At 45.4% G+C, this 18,724-nt stretch overlaps 1 protein-coding gene across 6 annotated transcripts in view; it reads right to left on the reverse strand.

The window, feature by feature from the left end:
- Positions 1-18,724, reverse strand: part of MYO7A (myosin VIIA) — a 97,945-nt gene that overhangs the window by 74,924 nt on the left and 4,297 nt on the right. For all 6 annotated transcript variants that reach the window (XM_054654307.2, XM_077174112.1, XM_077174115.1 and 3 more), the window contains exon 2: positions 4,495-4,552. In XM_054654307.2, the coding sequence (XP_054510282.2) occupies positions 4,495-4,512 (18 nt within the window). In that variant the 5' untranslated portion in view covers positions 4,513-4,552. The remainder of the gene's footprint in view (positions 1-4,494; positions 4,553-18,724) is intronic.

The raw sequence follows: 18,724 nt of genomic DNA on the forward strand, positions 1-18,724 counted from the left end.
GAACATCTCCCCAGCCTGCAGCTTCATTTTCAGCACACAGCAACCCCAGCACTTTAATTGTCCCATAAACGTGATGGAAAGGATTTGATGCAAAGAGCTGTTAAAATGCCAAATGTCTTGAGCACTGCAACTAATGAATGGCTCCCAACGATTCATGTTTCAATCTATATGCAAATGTGCCCTTTGGTTGGCTTGTGCTGGACTTTTCACTGCTGCATTACAGCTATCCAGGGAAGCCTCAGACTCATAGATCAGACAGATACAAGGCATAAATGGGAGAAGACTTAAATTATTCAGTGTTTATAATAAAGAGAATCCAAACAGCAGAGTTACACTTTGCTTTTTATAATAACATGATTACAGATGAGCCCCAAGCAGACCTACAAAATCATTGTTTTTCTCCCCCACCCCTTCCTCCTTGCTAGCAAAATACACAGCACAATAAATCACTTGGCAAAGCTGAATGTGTGCTCAAAACAGTGTATGTCAGCTCCAGGTAAAGCCAGTGCTCACACAGCCCAAGTGGAAGATGTCTGTGAAAGATTTCAAAATCTGGTCTCTGCTATTCTTACCCCCAGCACAGGAAAACATCTCCTGGAGCATCTGGCAGTCACATCTATTTCTGCTCATTTACAAACTGCACAAATCTCCTTCACCTGCATTGCAATGTGCAATTCTGGTCTTAAGAAGAAGAAATTAAGCTGGAATACTGAAGAAAGGGCTGCTGCCATCAGTGGTGGACTGCAGATTTTGTTTTAAAAGGCTGAGGGAAAAAGGTTTTGTAGGATTTTGGTCAATTCCAAGGGTACAAAAGTAAACTGTAACTCTGTACACAAACACTGAGAAATGGGAAAAAGGAGAAAGGACAATTTTATCCAAAGGCCATTCCTGACACGAGAGCAGGAAGCCACAAATATCCTCCAAAACCAGAAATATGAAGATATTAAGGATCATCTTGTTCATGTAGGCCTTGTGGGGTTTAAAGCTGAAGCTATACTGCAGACTTTATATTCAAAGAAATGCCAGAGGTATCACAGGAATTGCAGAGTGGGTAGGAGCAAGGAAACTGTGAGACTTTTGCATTGCCCCCAAGAGTCAGCTCCCCAGCAGCTCTGACAAGCCAGGAGAGCAGAGCTGAAGTCTCTGACCAAGCCTTGGCTCCTGCAAAGTTTCAAAATAGTTGGAACAACTTCCTTGTTTTGCTGTTGAACTAAAAAGAACTTTATAGTGTGAGGCATCCACTGTGCTTGATCCCTCAGGACCTTAATATCTGGCTGAACTTTGGTTTCCTTTATCTGCTTGGATTAGGTCTCCACTGTTTCTCTTAGCTCTTATTTCCACTCTTCCCCCTCTAATTGCAGGAGCAGGTTAGGGGGACACTAAGAATGGCAGAAACCTGCAACAGCAGCAGTGCTCTTCATGTGGTCTGGACACAGTCAGGTGCCTACAGTAACACAGATACAGTAATCTGAAAAGTCTAGCTTAATGGATGAGATTAGCAGGATCACAGAATATCCTGCATAAGGATCATCCAGTCAAACTCCTGATGCAAAACTCAGTCCTCCACAAAATACTTAGATTTTGCAGCATGTTTTATTCCCCAGCAGATAAGTGGGTTTGATTTCTGTTGGGCTGGCCCAGACACAGCAAATTTGCAGCACCTTGGATTTAAGAGTTGGCTATGGGAGTGTTGCCTACAAGAGTGAGAAGAAGGAGCTGGCAACAAGAGCCATGCAGCAAGCAGCAGCCTGTTGCCATTTGCCACCAGGAGAGCTCTTTTCCAAGCCAGGCTGTGGGCAGGACCACCACACCCTCCCTGTCTCCAGTCCAGCTCCAAAAACATCTCTACATTAAGTAACAGAGGGAACGTGCATGAATGAGCTGCTGCTGTGCTGTGGAGCCAAACTAACTTGTCAGGCTGCCAAGGCAGGAATTCAGGCAGCCCTCCTTTTCCATCTTCCCTTTCTTTGTGCATGGAAATGGACTTGCCACTAGTAATTTGCTAGTGACTAAAGCTGATAAGTTTGGCTCCCTGCAAGCCCCTGCTGGGGAACAATATTGGCTTTTCTTTTGGATTACTGGGTGGAAGATACAGGGCAGGCAGAAAGCTCTGTGTGCTTTCTCCTCCTCGCTGGAGCTGTGCGCTGCCCTCGCTGCTCAGTTCTCCCTAAGGGAGCTCCTGGTATGAATTGCTCTGATGAGAGAATGGAAGTGAAACAGCATCACAGGCTCATCTTCAAAATTCCTGGATTTATAGCTGGGTGGAAACCAAGCAGTAAGGGCCAAATGCTCTGTGCTTATCTATGCCAGGTGACGATTTGGGGTTTTGTTTGACCTTGCTGGAGAAAGTTTTCAGGGGAAAAGGGGTAGGATGGCAGGACTGAAAGCATGTTGTGCATATTCAAGAATGAGAAAAAAAAAAAAAAAAAGACAAAGAGAAAGCTCCTTGGAAAGTAAGGAAAGTAATACAGGTCATGAACCACATAGATGTATTTCCAAAATCTTACAGCAAAACTGAAGGAGGCAAAATACGAATATTGCTGCTATTTGTAATTAAGCATCACATAAAGAGCAGTATTTAGGGCAATAGAGAGCAAAGTGTTTCCTGCGTGACTCAGAAAGGACCTTTTGATGGGACACAAACTGATGTGATTTCACAAAGGCCTGTACCTGCTAACAACTGGGTAATCTTACTTCATTATGGAGGGGTCCTTGGTCACCTTATCCACGCTGCAGAGATGTTTGCAGTAAGCAATAAATTCAACCCAAACCTATTTCTCTGATATTTCTGAGCAACTGCCTGGCATCTGAACACACAGGGAGAGTGCCCAGAATTATACAGAAGTATGCTGCAGCCTTGCCTAGACAAGACACTTTGTTTTTAGATAATGAGCAAGGTGCTCAATTTTGATTAAAGCTCCGCAAAGGGTGAATTCAGACTGGTACAGAAGACTATGATCCAGCAGCTGAACCACAGAGGGGTAAACCCCAGAGAGAGACATGACAGGCAGCCTGGAGTGATACCATCCTAGACAGAGTTGTAACAGGGTATTTCTCAACTGCTATGCTGACCTTTTTGCCTAATTTGTTTTAATTTCCACACCCATTTTCCTTGGCACCACTAACTGCATCAGCCAGTTTGTGCACGGGGCCAACGCCTTTGAGCCTTTGGAAGGAGGACCAAGCTTCTACACACCCCTACCAAAGTACAGCCTGTTTTTGTTGGGCTCAGGTTCCAGCAGGTTGGGGAAATGCTATAAAAAGCATTTCAGTTGTTCCACAAGATCTCTGATATTCCTTCCACTCAAAGCTATCTTCAGCGCTTTGTGTCACTGCTGTAAACTGAAGCTATATGACTTCCTTCAAAGGTCCAGTGCTTTCTGCTGGACAAAAGCAAATTTACCAAGCAAGACAAAGAATTCAATCAAAATTATTGGGTAGATTTGTTCCATTGAATCAATGTTTGACTGTGTTGACAAATGCACTCGAGTCTCTGCAGCCCCAACCCAGGATACGTGGTGGGACTGTCAGTCCTCCCCAGGTGAGACACGGGAATGAGAAGCTAAGAGTGAGACATGTTAACCCCAGACAAAGGGAAAACACTACAATATGAAGCCCTAAATTATTGTAGAATCTACATGAGACCTGCTACACAACTTAATTCTTCAATTGATAGAAGCACAGAATGGTTTGGGTCTGAAGGGACTTCAAGGATCTTCTTGTTCCAAACCCCCCGCCATGGGCAGGGACACCTTCCACTAGACCAGACTGCTCAAAGCCCCATCCAACCTTCCTTTGAACACTTCCAGGGATGGGGCAGCTTCTCTGGGCAACCTGTGCCAGTGCCTCTCCACTCTCACAGAAAAGAATTTCTTCATAATATTTCATCTAAGCCTGTCTTCTCTTAGTTTAAAAGGACTTCCCTGGTCCCATCACTGCTGGCCAATATAAAAGTTGCTCTTCTTTATTACAAGCTCCCTTTAGGTACTGCAAGGTGATATAAGGTCTTTCTGGAGCCTTCTCCTTCTCAACCCCAACTCTCTCAGACTGTCTTCATATCAGAGGTGCTCCATCCTTCAATTTCTTTTAAATGTGCAAAAAGACTCTATTTCTAAACAACCAAAGGAGAATTGTTCCTGGAAACTGAAAATCAGTTTTTGACTAGATCCTATTTTAAGTCAGGCAGTAAGTTGTTTTATTGTCCTGCATGTCCAGGATTCACATGCAGCTTTTGGGCCATCCCAGATGAGAAAATAGAAGTGGAACATTGTACGAGGTTAATCTGGACTACACACACAGAGTAATGATTTCCTCTAAGCCAATCAAGGATTAAGGCTAATGAGTATCTCTGCATCTTGTAACAGTCCTTTTAGGGGAATAAGAAAGGACAAAAATAACCTGACTTGACCCATTCCCTCCAAAAATATATTTTTATTAGTGCCTGTGGTAATGGAGTAAAACTAGAGAAGTTGAAGACTGGAATGATTCACTTACCTGTCGTAGAATGACCATGGTTCCTGTATAAACACATCAGCAATCACCAGGAAAGGACCTAAATCAAAAGAAGTCAGCAATTAATGACTCTCCCCTGACTCAAGAGACCCAGCTTGTGGACTGTCCCAGCCCTACAGCACTTCCACAGCCCTAGGTGTGGAAGAGAGCTGGCAGCACTGAAACTCCCAATGCTTTCGTAATATTAATTCCAGACTGTGAGAGACAATCCTCTAAATACATCCAGATTAATGCTGGCACCATGGTGAATGAGACTGGGACTGCAGGTCGCTTATGCAAGTAATATTTTGTAAACTGAGTCCTAGAAAGTTATCCAAGGATTAACCCAGCAAACACACTGATACTGATTTATTACATGTGTCTTTGGATCCTGTGGTATGAACTAAAGCATGTGGAGGCGGGGAGTACTGTCCTTAACACGTGACATGGCTGGATGAGTTTTCATCTCTCCATCCAAACTGCTTTCAAGAGAGGAAAGAAAATATCTAGTCCCCTAGCACAGCCTGAAACTAAGACCTGGATTGGATGGAGTATTTCCACTCTCTGCTCCAGCTGTTGTGCAAATTGTATCTTTGTGGGATTTACATGGGAATGTCCCATGCTGCTCCTGAGTTTGTGCTTGCTGCTCTAGTGCCATTTCATGGCTCCCAGAATTAAGTGTGTTGAGGTGTTGGGTTTGGATGAATGAAAAATGCTTTCAAAGAATTGAATTTCTGCAGCTTTTAATCTCTGAGTCATCCTTGCTACATGGCAATCAATAATAGTTGTATTTATGGTGTGGAACGTTTTCCAGCATATTAAAAATACTCATGCCTTAAAAAGCAGGGGGAAAGGCACTCAATCTCAGAGACACAATTCCCACAGGACACTGGACATTGAAGGCTGATGAAGGATAATCTTGCAGGACACAAGATATTTCCATTCACAGAGGCAAAATAATCTGGACTCATCATAAAAACTTAAGTATTGTGTTTCAAGTTTTAGACATAATTTTCATTTTTATGCTCCCCCCCTAAAAAGCAAACATTTCTCAGGAGGATGGGAGGGAGAAGTCCTTCCACCCTCCCCACAATTGTCTCCAAGTGGGATGTCCCAAAGAGACAGACTCAGTCTCACAAAAAAAAGGGTACAATAATGTCCCATGCCAGTGTCTCTACACACTTTCCTCATGGGCAAGGAGAGTGATCTCTCTTCCCCACCAGCAGCAACTGCTTGCGTCCCATTCAGCAAGGCACAGACTTGGCCTTTGGTGTTGATCCTGCTGGCTGAATTTCCTGTAGCCTCTCAGGTGCAGTGGGAAACAGGTGTTCCCATCCCAGCTAGAAAGGCAGGATTTATCTCCATTAGCTCCTGCAGAGACTGTAAAGGCCCAACAGAATTTCCAGTTGTTCCCTTTTCCTCACCAGGCTGCCTGCACCACCTCTACATTTTCACAGACCACACATAAAAAGTAGATAACTACCCCACTGAAATTTGTAGGCTTGTGCCATCCAAGTGCCTTCAACCACCTTAATGAAAACATCCATCTGCTAAAACCATCTCCATGATCCACAAACACTCTGCATTGCCTGGGAAAGGAACTGGTGTCCTAAGAGCAGCCAAGGCATCACTGTTTTTTTAGGAAATACTCACTAGGCAAACTTTGGCCACAGGCCATATTTAATGAATTAATTTTGCTTTTCCTAGAAGGTAGATGAATGGTGGAAAATCACGTACACACTTTAATAACTGAAAGTCTGTCAGGCACTTTTCCTAATTCTAAGATTGAACCTTCTCTGTAGCACTTTAAATGATTACTCTTCTCTTTAATTCACATGGATTGAAAATAACTTTCTAACCCAGCCAAGTAGTGAGCCCTGAGGCAGACTGCCTAGGGATGCTGAAGAGTCTGTTCCACTGGGAATAGTCAGTGAAATCATAGCCAGGCTCAGAGCAGGCACTGTGGGAGGTTCTTCAGAGGTCTGTACATGATGATCATGTTGAACTCTGGAGCAGGCAGCTGGACAGCAGTTGGAGTTCCCTGGCTGAAGGACATCTGCTATGGACAAGTCATCTAGTAGTTCCTTTCCTCCCTTTTCCTCTCTGAAAAACAGAGATCTCACCCAACAAGGGAGCTCCTAAATACCCCAGACATAAACTTTATGCTAATCAGCCAAGTGACCTAGGTGAGCTGACCCCACTGGGTGTCCACATTGCAAAAACCATGCATGGGACATCTATTCCAACAGGTTGGGCTAAAGCCACAAGTTCACACCTCAGAACTGCTCCTTCAGTTTCTGCCCTGCTGCTGCTGAAGCACTGTACTTTTCCATGGTTATCTGGGTTCTCAGCATTTAAACAACCCGGTGTGTTGGCATCCTGCTTAGCCTGGCCTGTGGTGATGCTGAATAATCTTCCAAAACTTGTGCCAGGTTTGGAAGAGTATTTACATACCAAATCCACTCTGATTTTAAACAGGACCCTGGTACCCTGAATCTTTTGTGGGTTATTTTTATTTTCTGAAGGTGTAGCCTCAGCTTAATCTTGTTCAGTGCATTCTGTCCCTCCATGATGCCTTTGCAAGAGAGGTTGTAGACAAGAGACAGTCAGCTTTCTCTACGGCTTGCTCAGCAGGGAACACCCCAAAGGGGAAGGGGCAGACTCCCCTGCCTGCTCTTCCCACAGGGATCAGTAAGAAGGATTGGGCTTGTCTGAGCACCAGAGAGATCAGGGGCCTACTAATTCAGGAGGGCCCTGGTGGAACAAAACAGCCATCTGGACCCTCTGACCCTCGCTGGCAGGTGAGTACAGCACTTCAATCTCAATCCTGGGAGAAGCTCTACAGATGGTCTGGGAAATGAGCTGGGCTAAAAAAACATACCCAGCACCTCTCCCAAATCACTCATATGTAACACAAGGGCACAGAGACAACCCTCTGGAAAGTGTATTTTTTGTAAACATTTTGCAGCTTTCTGGCCATCACTGGTTGAGCATCGTCTGAACTGAGCATCTGAGGGAGGCAGTGGGGGGAGGCTGAAGGGGCTTTAAACTACATCTGGATGCAGAGTGATGTGTGACACAGAACTATACATGCCACTTGCTTGCAAGCTGTGGTCAACAGAAGCCAAGGAGTGCTTCAGTAAGAGGTCTGCACCACAGTGATCTCCACTGTGGCTTTCCTGGTTCTGAAGAGATCCTCAATACAAAAGGAACCCGACAGAGTTTGACTCTGGAGGGAGGAAGTCTGAGGAACCGGGACAAAGCCATTGTCCTGCAATTGCAAAGAAGGGGGTTGCTACTCTAATCTCTTTAACTGGCACTTCTGTGCCCCTTCTTGGCACTTCAGCACTGCAGTCCAACCACATGACTGGCCATACTTCCTGGGGGATCACTCCACTGTGCTAATCCTCCAGAGCACATGCTTATTAAGCATTGGTCAGAAGAAATTCAGCCATTTCACTCTAAATGTAAAATCTATTCCTTTCTCCTGAAGTTCTGCACCCTAAATGATTTTCCTAAATGGAAGTGCAGTGAAAAAAGAGAATAATTAATTTATGGGTGTGTGCATTCAAATTCAATGCCTATCCCCAACTGTACCCATCTTGGTGTAGAGCCTGTATTTTGGAGAACACCTTGTGCACTTCGAATTTTAAAAAACCCAGAATTTCATTCAGCTTGTGTCCACTTCAATTGACTGGCAGAAACGTGTGTCACCTTAGCTGCACAAAGAGATTTAACACGTCAGTGCTCTCTGCACACTACTGCTTTCACCTCCTGCCCTCCTGCAAGGGATCTGAGAAGGATTAAGGATTTTCCAGCATATTTTACTGTTCATCTGAGAAATGGTGAATAAAAAAGGTCAGACCTACACCCTCCGAGACAAGCACCTTTGTCCTTACCAAAACCAGGATTACAATCAGGAAGGAAAACAATGGCTCTTGATCGCGGTTAAGCTTACAAACCCCGCCAGTCTTTGGGATCTCTAACTGTGGGTGACAGTGAGCAGAAAGGAGGAAAGCAATGTTCCTACATACTACTCCTCCTAGTCTTTGTCCATCTGGAAGCTGGCATGGTTGGGAAGCTATGACAGTTTGTATTTTTGCAGTCTTCCTGGAGCCCTGAATGGGAAGCAGGGCTTTCAGGTCAGAAGGCCTCAGTCTGAAGATGGCAGTCATTCATCTTCTCCTTGACTATCAGGAATCTTCCTTGCTAGCTTGACCAACGAGCAAGCTCTCAACAGAGACAACCCACTGCTTCTCTAGGTAATTAGCTCCAGCTCAAACAATTCTTAGTGTTAAAAATTATTAAGTATTTTGTCCTAGAGTTTCATCCTCTCTATTTGCCTTCAGCTTCTCACCTGAGGCAGTCAGAGCTTACCAACTACAACTGACCACATAAATGGGCCTACGTGGAGGGTTTTGGCTGGTCTAGTGGAAGGTGTCCCTGCCCATGGCAAATGGATTGAAACTAGATGATCTTTAAGGTCCTTTTCAACCCAACCCAATCCATGACTCTATGATGCTCCCCATTTCTCCAATCTGAGCTTTGGACTAAGTGTTACAGTAGCGGCCGTTCACTTGCACCTTCCCTTCCTGTAGCACAAGTATTTTCACACTTGCAAGAAGAAATTGTCTTTTCTAACTCCTCCAGAAAAATAAAATCCAGCCTGCTGGTTTTGCTACCCATTATCTCCTTTAATGTGGAGAAAAGGTGCATTCCCATGGAAAGCAATGATATTGCCTGGAGGGCAATAAAAAGCAATGGGAATTCACCCAGAGCATTCACTGTTTTGTTTTTTTTACACACAGGACAGCACACCCTGAGCTTTTGCTAGTGAGCAAACAGTACAAGATCTCATGGCGGGATGTGGGGACATGGCAAGCACCACCTGGCCACATGTTGCCTGCCACGGTGCTGAGAAAGTTCCCTTATTTATGCCTTAATTGCCGCCTCCGCACAGACGGATCAGCTTGGGGTCATGCTGACAAATGATGTGAGGAATGCCAGGAAGCTCTCACCTCAGCAAGGCAGGTCACAATAGCAATAACTTGCAGAAAACATTGGAATTACCATTGCTCATGTGAGTGGTGCATCCATGACACAGCCTGCCTTCAGGCTCTGCCTGCACTGTGAGCAGCACAGAGCCTGTTTTCCTGGAAAAGCTCTGACCCAAATTCAGTGAAGGTCAAGAAAAGCCTTCCCTACAGCTTTTGCATCAGAACTTGAGTGATTACCAGACTCCCAGTGAATGCTGGTCTCAGGAGAGGAATAGCTGCTTTAACAAGAGGTGTGTTTTAGTGTAAACAATTACCTGCCTGTCAGCTGCAAATCCATCTTCACAGACAAATGAGGGAAAAAGACAAATTCAAGCAGAACTGCAAGCTGACATGTAAAGGCAAACCTGATAGGAGGGTGGGTAAAGAGCCCCTGGGAAGCCCTGGATCCTCAGAAGGGCTCCTTGGTGTGCAGTACTGTGCAACTAAACAATGGCCTGCAAGGGCTCTTTTAGGAGATGTGCAGCTTTTTCTCCAGCTATTCCTGCAACACTCAGCCTTACAATGATGAAAGGCATAGGATTAGTGCTAATTAGATTTGAGGGTACTCCCTGTCAGGCTTCTCCTTCTCGTGGGCGGATGCTGTTTGCAGGGAAGACCTGGTAGTCTTTAATTGTGGTGGGGTTTTGTTTGGCTAGTTTGTTTGTTTTGTGTTTTACAAAAAAGAGATGTTCCAGACATCCTACAGATCTGGAATCTCCAAACCCATAAAATCCCAGCTACTTGGAGTAAAAACAACCTTTCCTGCACAAAAGAACACAGAGAACCTGTTAATCAATTAGCCAAATAACTACAGGATGAAAAGACCACAGGTGCCAAAGTAGCTTTCTGTAATAAAACAGCCCAGCACAGGAGCAGCCTTGCTGCATTACATATACAGATACTTTGCATTTCTGCACATTAGGGCTTTTTTTTCTTCTGTGCAAGCAGCTCCAGGAAGGAAGTGCAGTGCTACTGCACACAGCAGCATGTCATTCTGCAAGTGCAACTGAAACCCAGGGAAATGATGCTCGTAACTGAAACCTCCAATAAACAGGGTGTCATCTACACAACATGAGTGACAGACGAGTGTCAGGGGCTGTACAGTAGGTAGCGCTTCCAGCCAAAGATTTCAGTACCCAAAAAAAGGGTATGATTTTCAACAGACCCTGCGTAGAGAATAACAATACGAAAAATGTGGCTTCTCTCTGAAAACCAAGCATTTATAAACCATGTGCTGAGCTCTCCTCATTGGTCAGGCTGACTATGGATCAGCTAAAAATGCAAACAATGTTGTTTCTTTTGACTCAGCTAAAAATCTCAACAACCAGATCCCCAGCAGTATCAAATGATTGAGATAAAATGACTTGGGTTGAAACTGCTGATTTCCACAAGCTGGGAAATGTGGCACCATGAAATGCTGAGGTGGTGATCTCTGCTGAGACTGTGAAGGGTTTGAAAAGAAGCAAAGGAAAGCAATGTGATTCTCTGTGCCTTCCTCCATCAAGAGCTGCAGCACTAATCAGAGCCTGTGATGACAGCTCCAAGCTGTGCTATACAGTTTCCTTTCGCAAAGCACTGCACTGGTCAGTGAAAGGACCATGGAGACTCATACTCCAGCTGCAGGGTCTCAGAGCTTTTTTAGAAACACAAAACGGTTTGAGATGGAAGGGACCTTTAAAGGTCATCTGGTCCAAATCCCTTGCCACAGGCAGAGACACCTTCCTCTAGATCAGGTTGCTAAAAGCTCCTTCCAACTTGACATGGAATACTTCCAGCAATGGGGCATTGATCACTTCTCTGGGCAGCCTGTTCCAGTGCCTTACCATCCTCATTGTAAGAAATTTCTCTCTTATCTAGTGTAAATAAATTCTCCTTCAGCTTAAAGCCATTTCCCCTTTGCTACCACTACATCCCTTTGTCCAAAGTCCCTCTCCAGCTCTCTTGTACCCCCTTTCACTACTGGAAAGGGCTATAACATCTCCCAAGAACCTTCTCTTCTCCAAACTGGACAAACCCAAATCTCTCCTCTGAGCCTGTCACAGGAGAGGTGCTCCAGTCCTCTGAGTATCTTCATGGACCTCTGTGGTCCATTTGATCCTCTGCTTTGTCACTACCAATCTCCAAACCGAGTGACCCAAACTCTTTCATATTTCAGGTGAGGACAATACAGAGAGGGGTGTCCCCAGAGAGGCTGACACCCCCTGTGTGTTTAGCTATGTTGGGGGTGCATTCTGAGCTCTACTCTATGACTACCTCAGATGTAGCCAGGTGGGCCCTCTGCTTCTTCTCCCAGGCAAAGAGTGACAGGACAAGGGGACATAGTCTTAAACTGTGCCAGGGAAGGTTCAGGTTGGGTATCGGGAAGAATTTCTTCACAGAAAGGGTGATTAGACATTGGAATGGGCTGCTCAAGGAGGTGGTGGAGCCACCATCCCTGGAGGTGTTTAAGGAAGGACTGGGTATGGCACTCAGTGCCACGGTCTATTGACATGGTGGTGTTCAGTCACAGGCTGGACTTGATCTCAGAGGTTTTCCAACCAAATTGATTCTGTTATTCTGTGCAAGAGGACAACTCTCTGAGTTGACACCATGTCTCAAAAGGTGATAAAACTAGCTAACTCAAAAAACTAATCCCAAAACACTGCAGACCTCAGGATGTGATTTTAAGCAGAACTCAAGACAGAAGCAAATTTCCACAAAGCCAAGAGCCTGCTTTGTGATGCACTCACTACCTAGGGATGGGAGAAAGCAATGCCTGAACATTTCCTTGCCTCCTCCTGGCCATGCCACTGATCAGAGGAGAGCTGGGAGCAAATACTTGTCACTGTGTTTATCCACACAAGCCTGGGGACCATGCAGTAAGAAAGAAGAAAGCAAATCCTAGAATGGGAGCCTATTAGCGAATCTCTCTGTTGTGGCTTTATGCCTCACATCAGCACCCACCCTTCCCTCTCCTGTGACAGTGCCGTCTTTAGGTGTCTTTGTGGTTCTCAACCTTTTCTTTTCATGCTCCAAGTCCCATCTGACACCCAAAGTGGGATTTAGCTGTTTGTATGCAGACACTGGGTTTGAGCAAGTCAACAAGGGTGAAGGGTCTGGAACACAAGTCTGATAAGGAGCAGCCAAGGCAACTGGGGGTGTTTAGCCTGGAGGAAAGGAGGCTCAGGGGTGACCTTTCCTCTCTTTGCAGCTCCCTGAAAAGAAATTGTAGCCAGGTGCGGGGTTGGTCACTTCTTCCTAGTAGCAAGCAACAGCACAAGAGGAAATAGCCTCAAGTTGTACCAAGGAAGGTTTAAATTGAATATTAGGAAAAAAAAAATCATTGAAAGGGTTTTCAGTGAAAACCCAGGGCAGTGGTAGAATTACCATCCCTATAACTGTTCAAAAGGCATGTGGATAGAGCATTTAGGAACATGGCTTAATGGTGAACGTGGCAGTGCTGGGTTAATGGTTGGATGGCATTGATGATCTTAGAGATCTTTTCCAACCTGAATGTTTCTATGATTCTCTAAGATCACTTCCATGACTATGGGGATACACTAGCGCTTCCAAGGCCCAATTAATTCCATCTGTCAGGATTATTTATCTCCACAGACTACAGAAGAAGCCTGAGGTGACTGGTTTCATTTTTGTTTCCCCTCCTTTCTCACATCCCTGAGCAGCTGTGAATATGAAAAAAAGACCACTTAGCTGACTCTGAGGGTTTGATCCCCAAACCTCTATTTGGAGGGTTTTGGTAGCAGTGCCATGGAAAGAGACACCTCAACTGAACGAGTCCCAGCCAAAATGTTACATTAAAGCAAGAAATCCCAGAAAACTCCCCCCTCTGGAAAGTCAGAGAATTGATAACGTAGTAGCCTCTGTTCATCTGAGAGTGGTCAGGAAACGGACATCAATTTTTTAAGCCTTCAGCAGGAAGTTCAATAGATTTGCCCTGCATTCAATCTCCTTGAAAAGTCCAGCAGGTAGAGGAGCTGAACAAAAGACCTGACCTTTTCTCCCTTACTGAGCTTTCGCACAGCCTGAGCAGAACAATGGACCGCGGCGGCATCCGATCCCGACTCTGCACAGAGCACTCAGCACAGCCTCCTGAGGAGGGCAATTTCCTTTTGTGCACCAGCCTCTGCCGCCCACTGAGTATTTTTCAACTGCCACAATAATTAATCAAATAAAGTATCCTTTTGCAAGGAGGTCAGGTGTAATTTCAGCATAATCCAGACACAGCAGGCTGAGTGGATCTAGGGAAAATGCTGCACTTGCAGGTTGGCTGAATGGTGTTTGCAACCGTTTTCATCTGCTCTTTACCTGTACATGAATTCCCAAGTCTTGCCCCTACAAACAGGGCCCAGCACATGACAAGAAAAACTTAGAAATAAAGCCTTTGTTTGAAACTGGGGGTGATTTGAGACATGAACCTTTTAGATTATCTCATTTCAACCCCCTGCCATGGGCAGGGACACCTTCCACTCAACCAGGCTGTTCAAAGCCCCATCCAACCTGGCCTAGAACACTTCCAGGGATGGGACATCCACAGCTTCTCTGTGCAGCCTGTGTCAGTGTCTCACCACCCTCACAGTAACACATTTCCTCCTAATATCTAATCTAAATCTACCTTTTTATGTGCCCTTTAGTCTAACTCTGACCTGTACGAGTGACCTTCTCTCAAGATTCTCCTTAGAGCAGCACAGTGCTGGGCCCTCTTGCTTGTCCTGAGCAAATTGAGATGTCTGGACAGCACTGTGCCAAGATCAGAGCTCAGAACCGGCCTACCTGTGATTCAGAGAAGCCCAATTAGCCTGGACTGTGCAGGCCAGCAAGTGTCAGTGGGCTCACCATGGACCTGCTCCTTCATGGACTGGTAAATCCCTACTGTTTATAGAGCAAACGATACACACAGATGTGGTGGTTGACTTCAGCCTGGTGTGTTTTACACTGAATGCTTGGATTTGGGAGGAGATTCAAGCATGGTACACCTGTTTAGGGCCAGGTTCAGGAGGCTACAACCTTCTGAGCCACCCAGGCTGTGTCAGCCTGCAGCTGAACCACAGACATCAGCCCTTAGCTTAGATGCAGGTGTAACCCTTTGGCTGTATTGCTCAGGCACCTACAAAGACTCTGTTATCTGAAAACAACTCTGTAAAGGTCATAGAATCCTAGAAAGATTTGGGTTGTCGGGGACCTTAAACATTATCTTGTTCCAACCCCTCTGCTATGGGCAGGGAGCATTTCCACTAGATCAGGTTGCTCAAATAGAGCCGTCCAACAGGGATAGGGCATCCACAGCTTATCTGCACAGGGCAGCCTGTTGCAAAGGCTTGGGAGCCAGAAATCTAAGGAAAGGTGCTCCATTTTACAACAGTCTCTAGATGACCCTCCACCACCCAGACAATATATGGCAGAGGTAATTTACTGAACTTAGCTCAGCTCAGTAAATTAATTACTAACCCACTTCTGTTTTTTTACCTATAGAAATGTTCTCTAAAGGGAGTCTTTACTGCAGCCACTGTTTTACCAACAACTCTAGAAATATATTATCCTGTGTTATTCCTTCTTGAAGCCCAGCCTATTTATGGAGGAGAGGCTAATGCTATCCTCATTTCACACAGAGAGAAACTAAAGCATAGAGTTAGGATGTCACTTTCCCCAAGGTCATGCAATAGAACCAGGGCACCCGAGTCTGTTCCTATGACTCCAGATCAGAATATCTTTATTAAAGGCAGCTCCTCTACTCTTCTCTATCCTTAAATTGGCATAATAGGCAGCTGTCTCACCTCTGCTCTTGTAGGTCCCTAATAATCTGGCCTTGGCTCTCTCCTTTTGGTGCTACTAGTGCTGGCTGGAGCAGGGCTTCTGCAAGCTGTTGTAATCCTGTGAGGGCTTTTGTCTCAGCAGGAACCCCTTTGCTGGGATTTTTTGTGAAATCCTCCTTCTGCCTGCCCTAACACTATCCTCTTATTTTTCATGGCCTGGAGAAATTCAGGGTGGCCCTTCAAGAGACTGGGGTCAGCCTCCAAATGCAAGGGTTGCTAGGATTAAGTGGGTTCAAATCATAAGATACCAACCCTGCTTTTTATGCTAAGACTTCTGCTGACTCCTGAGGTTGTTTTGCTTGAACAGGGACTATAAAATTAAGTGGAGACTCTGCTCTGCCCTTTCAGGATGCCTTTGGTGCAATCACCATCACACGCCTCAGGGCAGCATCAGGCAGTGCTGGGAGACATCAGCCCTGTAATAGTTGGGATGAGAGGGGGACTGACACTCCCTGACTCATTGGCTGCACATGCAAAAAGTCATATTAATTTTTCAGCTGGGGATTCTGAGTCACAGGGGCTGCTTGCTGCTGATCTATGGCCCTCCTGCTGGGTGTTATTCAGTGCATGGGATGCTCTGCTCTAAAGGGCATCATCTGGCTGAGCTGAAGTCACTCGTATAGGTCAGAGAGTTAGACTAAAGGGCACATTTAGATTAGGTATTAGGAGGAAACGTTACTGTGAGGGTGGTGAGGCACTGGCACAGGTTGCACAGAGAAGCTGTGGATGTCCCATCCCTGGAAGTGTTCAAGGCCAGGTTGGATGGGGCTTTGAACAACCTGGTTGAGTGGACGATGTCCCTGCCCATGGCAGGGGGTTGAAATGAGATAATCTAAAAGGTCTCTTTCAACCCAAACCATTCTATGATTTTACATGTCAGGTGTTGCACAGGCATAAAGTAGAAGTCATTGCATCCTGAAATATCCTGGATGGACAAAAGGACTGGAGTCTCCAGGAAGTAAAGCAGCTTTGCTCCATGCCAAGTTCCTACCTAGCAAAGAGCAGAGCCAGAAACAGATAGAATTTCATCTGTGAGGAGCAGTGCTAACAAAAGCCTCATTTACAATGACAAAATTCCAAATAACAAGATTTCTAGATGGTCAGTAGGGCATAGCCCCTCCTAAGAAGACTTTCCTGCAGGTGGGGCATCCATAATAGCTTTCTCACCCCACCTGAGATGGCCAACAGGCAGTGGCATCATGCTGCAGGGCACCAGATTTCTCCCATGCTCACCTGTGTCATTTCAGGAAGTGTCTAGGAACTTTGTTTCCTTGTTACAGCTGAAATTTGAAGTGAACTTGATCATCAAACTACTGTGATTAGGTGACACATCTAAAGGGACAGGCAGAGTGGCTACACAAGCCTTGTTCCCTATGGAAATCAGCCTAGATGAGAAAGCTAGCTTTAATCAGGTCCTTAAATGATTCCAGCATTAACAAACTGCTCTGTTCCTGCCCTTTTTTGCAGTACTTTGAGATACCCACACAAAGAAAGGGGTGGCTGTTGATATTTGTTATTTGCTCCTAGCTACACTTAAGAAATTGGTGGTTTCTGGAGACAGGTCTCATTTCCCTGGCTGAGGTCAACATCACAGCTCCACCTGAAAAGCTTGAATTTTGTTCCTGTTTACTTAATATCCTCTCTGACTGCTGAGCTCGGGGCTGGGAGGACAGGACCTGGTTTGCTACTCTGAAGAGTAGTTTGCCCTGGGAGAAAAACAGATCTAACAGGGCATTGGGGGAGATCTAGAGGGTTTTTTCTAAGAGTAATAAGGCTGCCCTAAGAGCTTTTACCTTCTGTTACCCACCACCCTAATATGTATTGGTACAATTAAGCTGAATCAACTGCAGTCCTGATTTACTTCATCATTTGGCCAAGATCTTACAAGTCTTTTTCCAGCCATGGAGAACTCATGAGGACTTTCAGTAGATTTGACTTGAGGAAGACTCTTACACAGAAACTACAGATGAAATGACCACTCCTTTGTTTCTCCAGACCAAAACCTTGTGTGGGCTGTATGAGACAAACCCAGTGTGTGTGTGTGTGTGTGGTTTCTGGAGCTCATCTCAGCCCAGAGTAAATCTGCTGGCCTTGATGGCACTGATCCAGCAAAGCTGAGGGATGAGAGGAAGCAGGACAGAAATAGCTGGGGTATCACAACATAACAGCAACCTCCACTGATGCTGGAAAACACCCAGAGGCTCAGACGTGGGAGGCAGCACTCTGATGTGCTCCAGCTGGACTTGCAGGGCTCCGTCCACCACCTCACCTCAGCACACACGTGCTGGACTCCTCTGTCCCAGTGCAGGAGGTCTGCCTGTCCCCCCAGCCTCATCCCCACCTCCCCTCTGGTGATGAGAGGTGCTGTGGTTTGTGGGTGCTCCCCCTTCCCTCCCAGCCCCACAGTTATTGTGAGGCTGTTTGAGCTCACTGAGCTTGGTGGGAGCTTTGCCTGGGCTGGGAATTCGATGCCACCAAGAGGCAAAGCATTTTCTTCTCCCAGCCTCTCCTGCTGCCATGAATTCAAACTCCTGTACACCAATGCACACCAGGCACATGGAAAACTGACTAACAATGCAAGCCTCATCCCAACAAAGACATGGGTCAGCTCTGGAAATCACAGGAACCCACACACAAACCCCAGCTTTTCTAGCAGAGATCCAGCTGATCAATATCTTTGTGGCAATTCCCTAATGGCTTTCAGGAAATCTGATACAGAACCTGCGAGAAATCCCATTAAGCTCCTCTCTGTATCTGCTGGAACAAAAATATTTTCAATGAAAAAAGAAGAGAACAGGTTTTGTTGTATTTCCCTTGGCCCACATGACACATGGGAGTTGTACTAAAATGATGTGCTGACACTTTATCTTCTCCAAGATAACTAAGAAGTGCAGTGAGGCTGATATCTCAAAAGAATTCTTTAAGGAGGATCTCTAGGCATGAACAACTTTTTAGTGAGTAAATAGCCCACACTGGATCCAGCCTGTGGGCTCCCCACCCACTATATTTCTCTGACAGAGGATGCCTAAGGAGCAGGATAAAAGCAGATGTAGCGGAATTACTCTGCAATGTTCCCCCAGAAACAGTAATTTGCAGCCCAAGAACCTCTAGAGCCAAAAAGGGGTAGTTTTCTTTTTCCTTGCATATACATGCTTTATAGTTTTTAGAGGCTTTTTGTAAATGAAACATGCCCAAGTGCTTTTTTAACCCAATACTTTGAGAATCCATAGGGCTCTGCCATAAGGAACACCAAAGATGCCAGATTGTGCAAACTCTTTTTATCTTTGAGCCTGGTCTCTGTAAACTTTGTTTGATGCTCCCTAATTTTTGTATTTCAAAGGAAAATCTTTCTTTTGCATTTACCATGCAAATAAAATCTTCCAGGAT

The sequence above is a fragment of the Agelaius phoeniceus genome, chromosome 2 (genome assembly GCF_051311805.1).
Source record: "Agelaius phoeniceus isolate bAgePho1 chromosome 2, bAgePho1.hap1, whole genome shotgun sequence".
NCBI lineage: Eukaryota > Metazoa > Chordata > Aves > Passeriformes > Icteridae > Agelaius > Agelaius phoeniceus.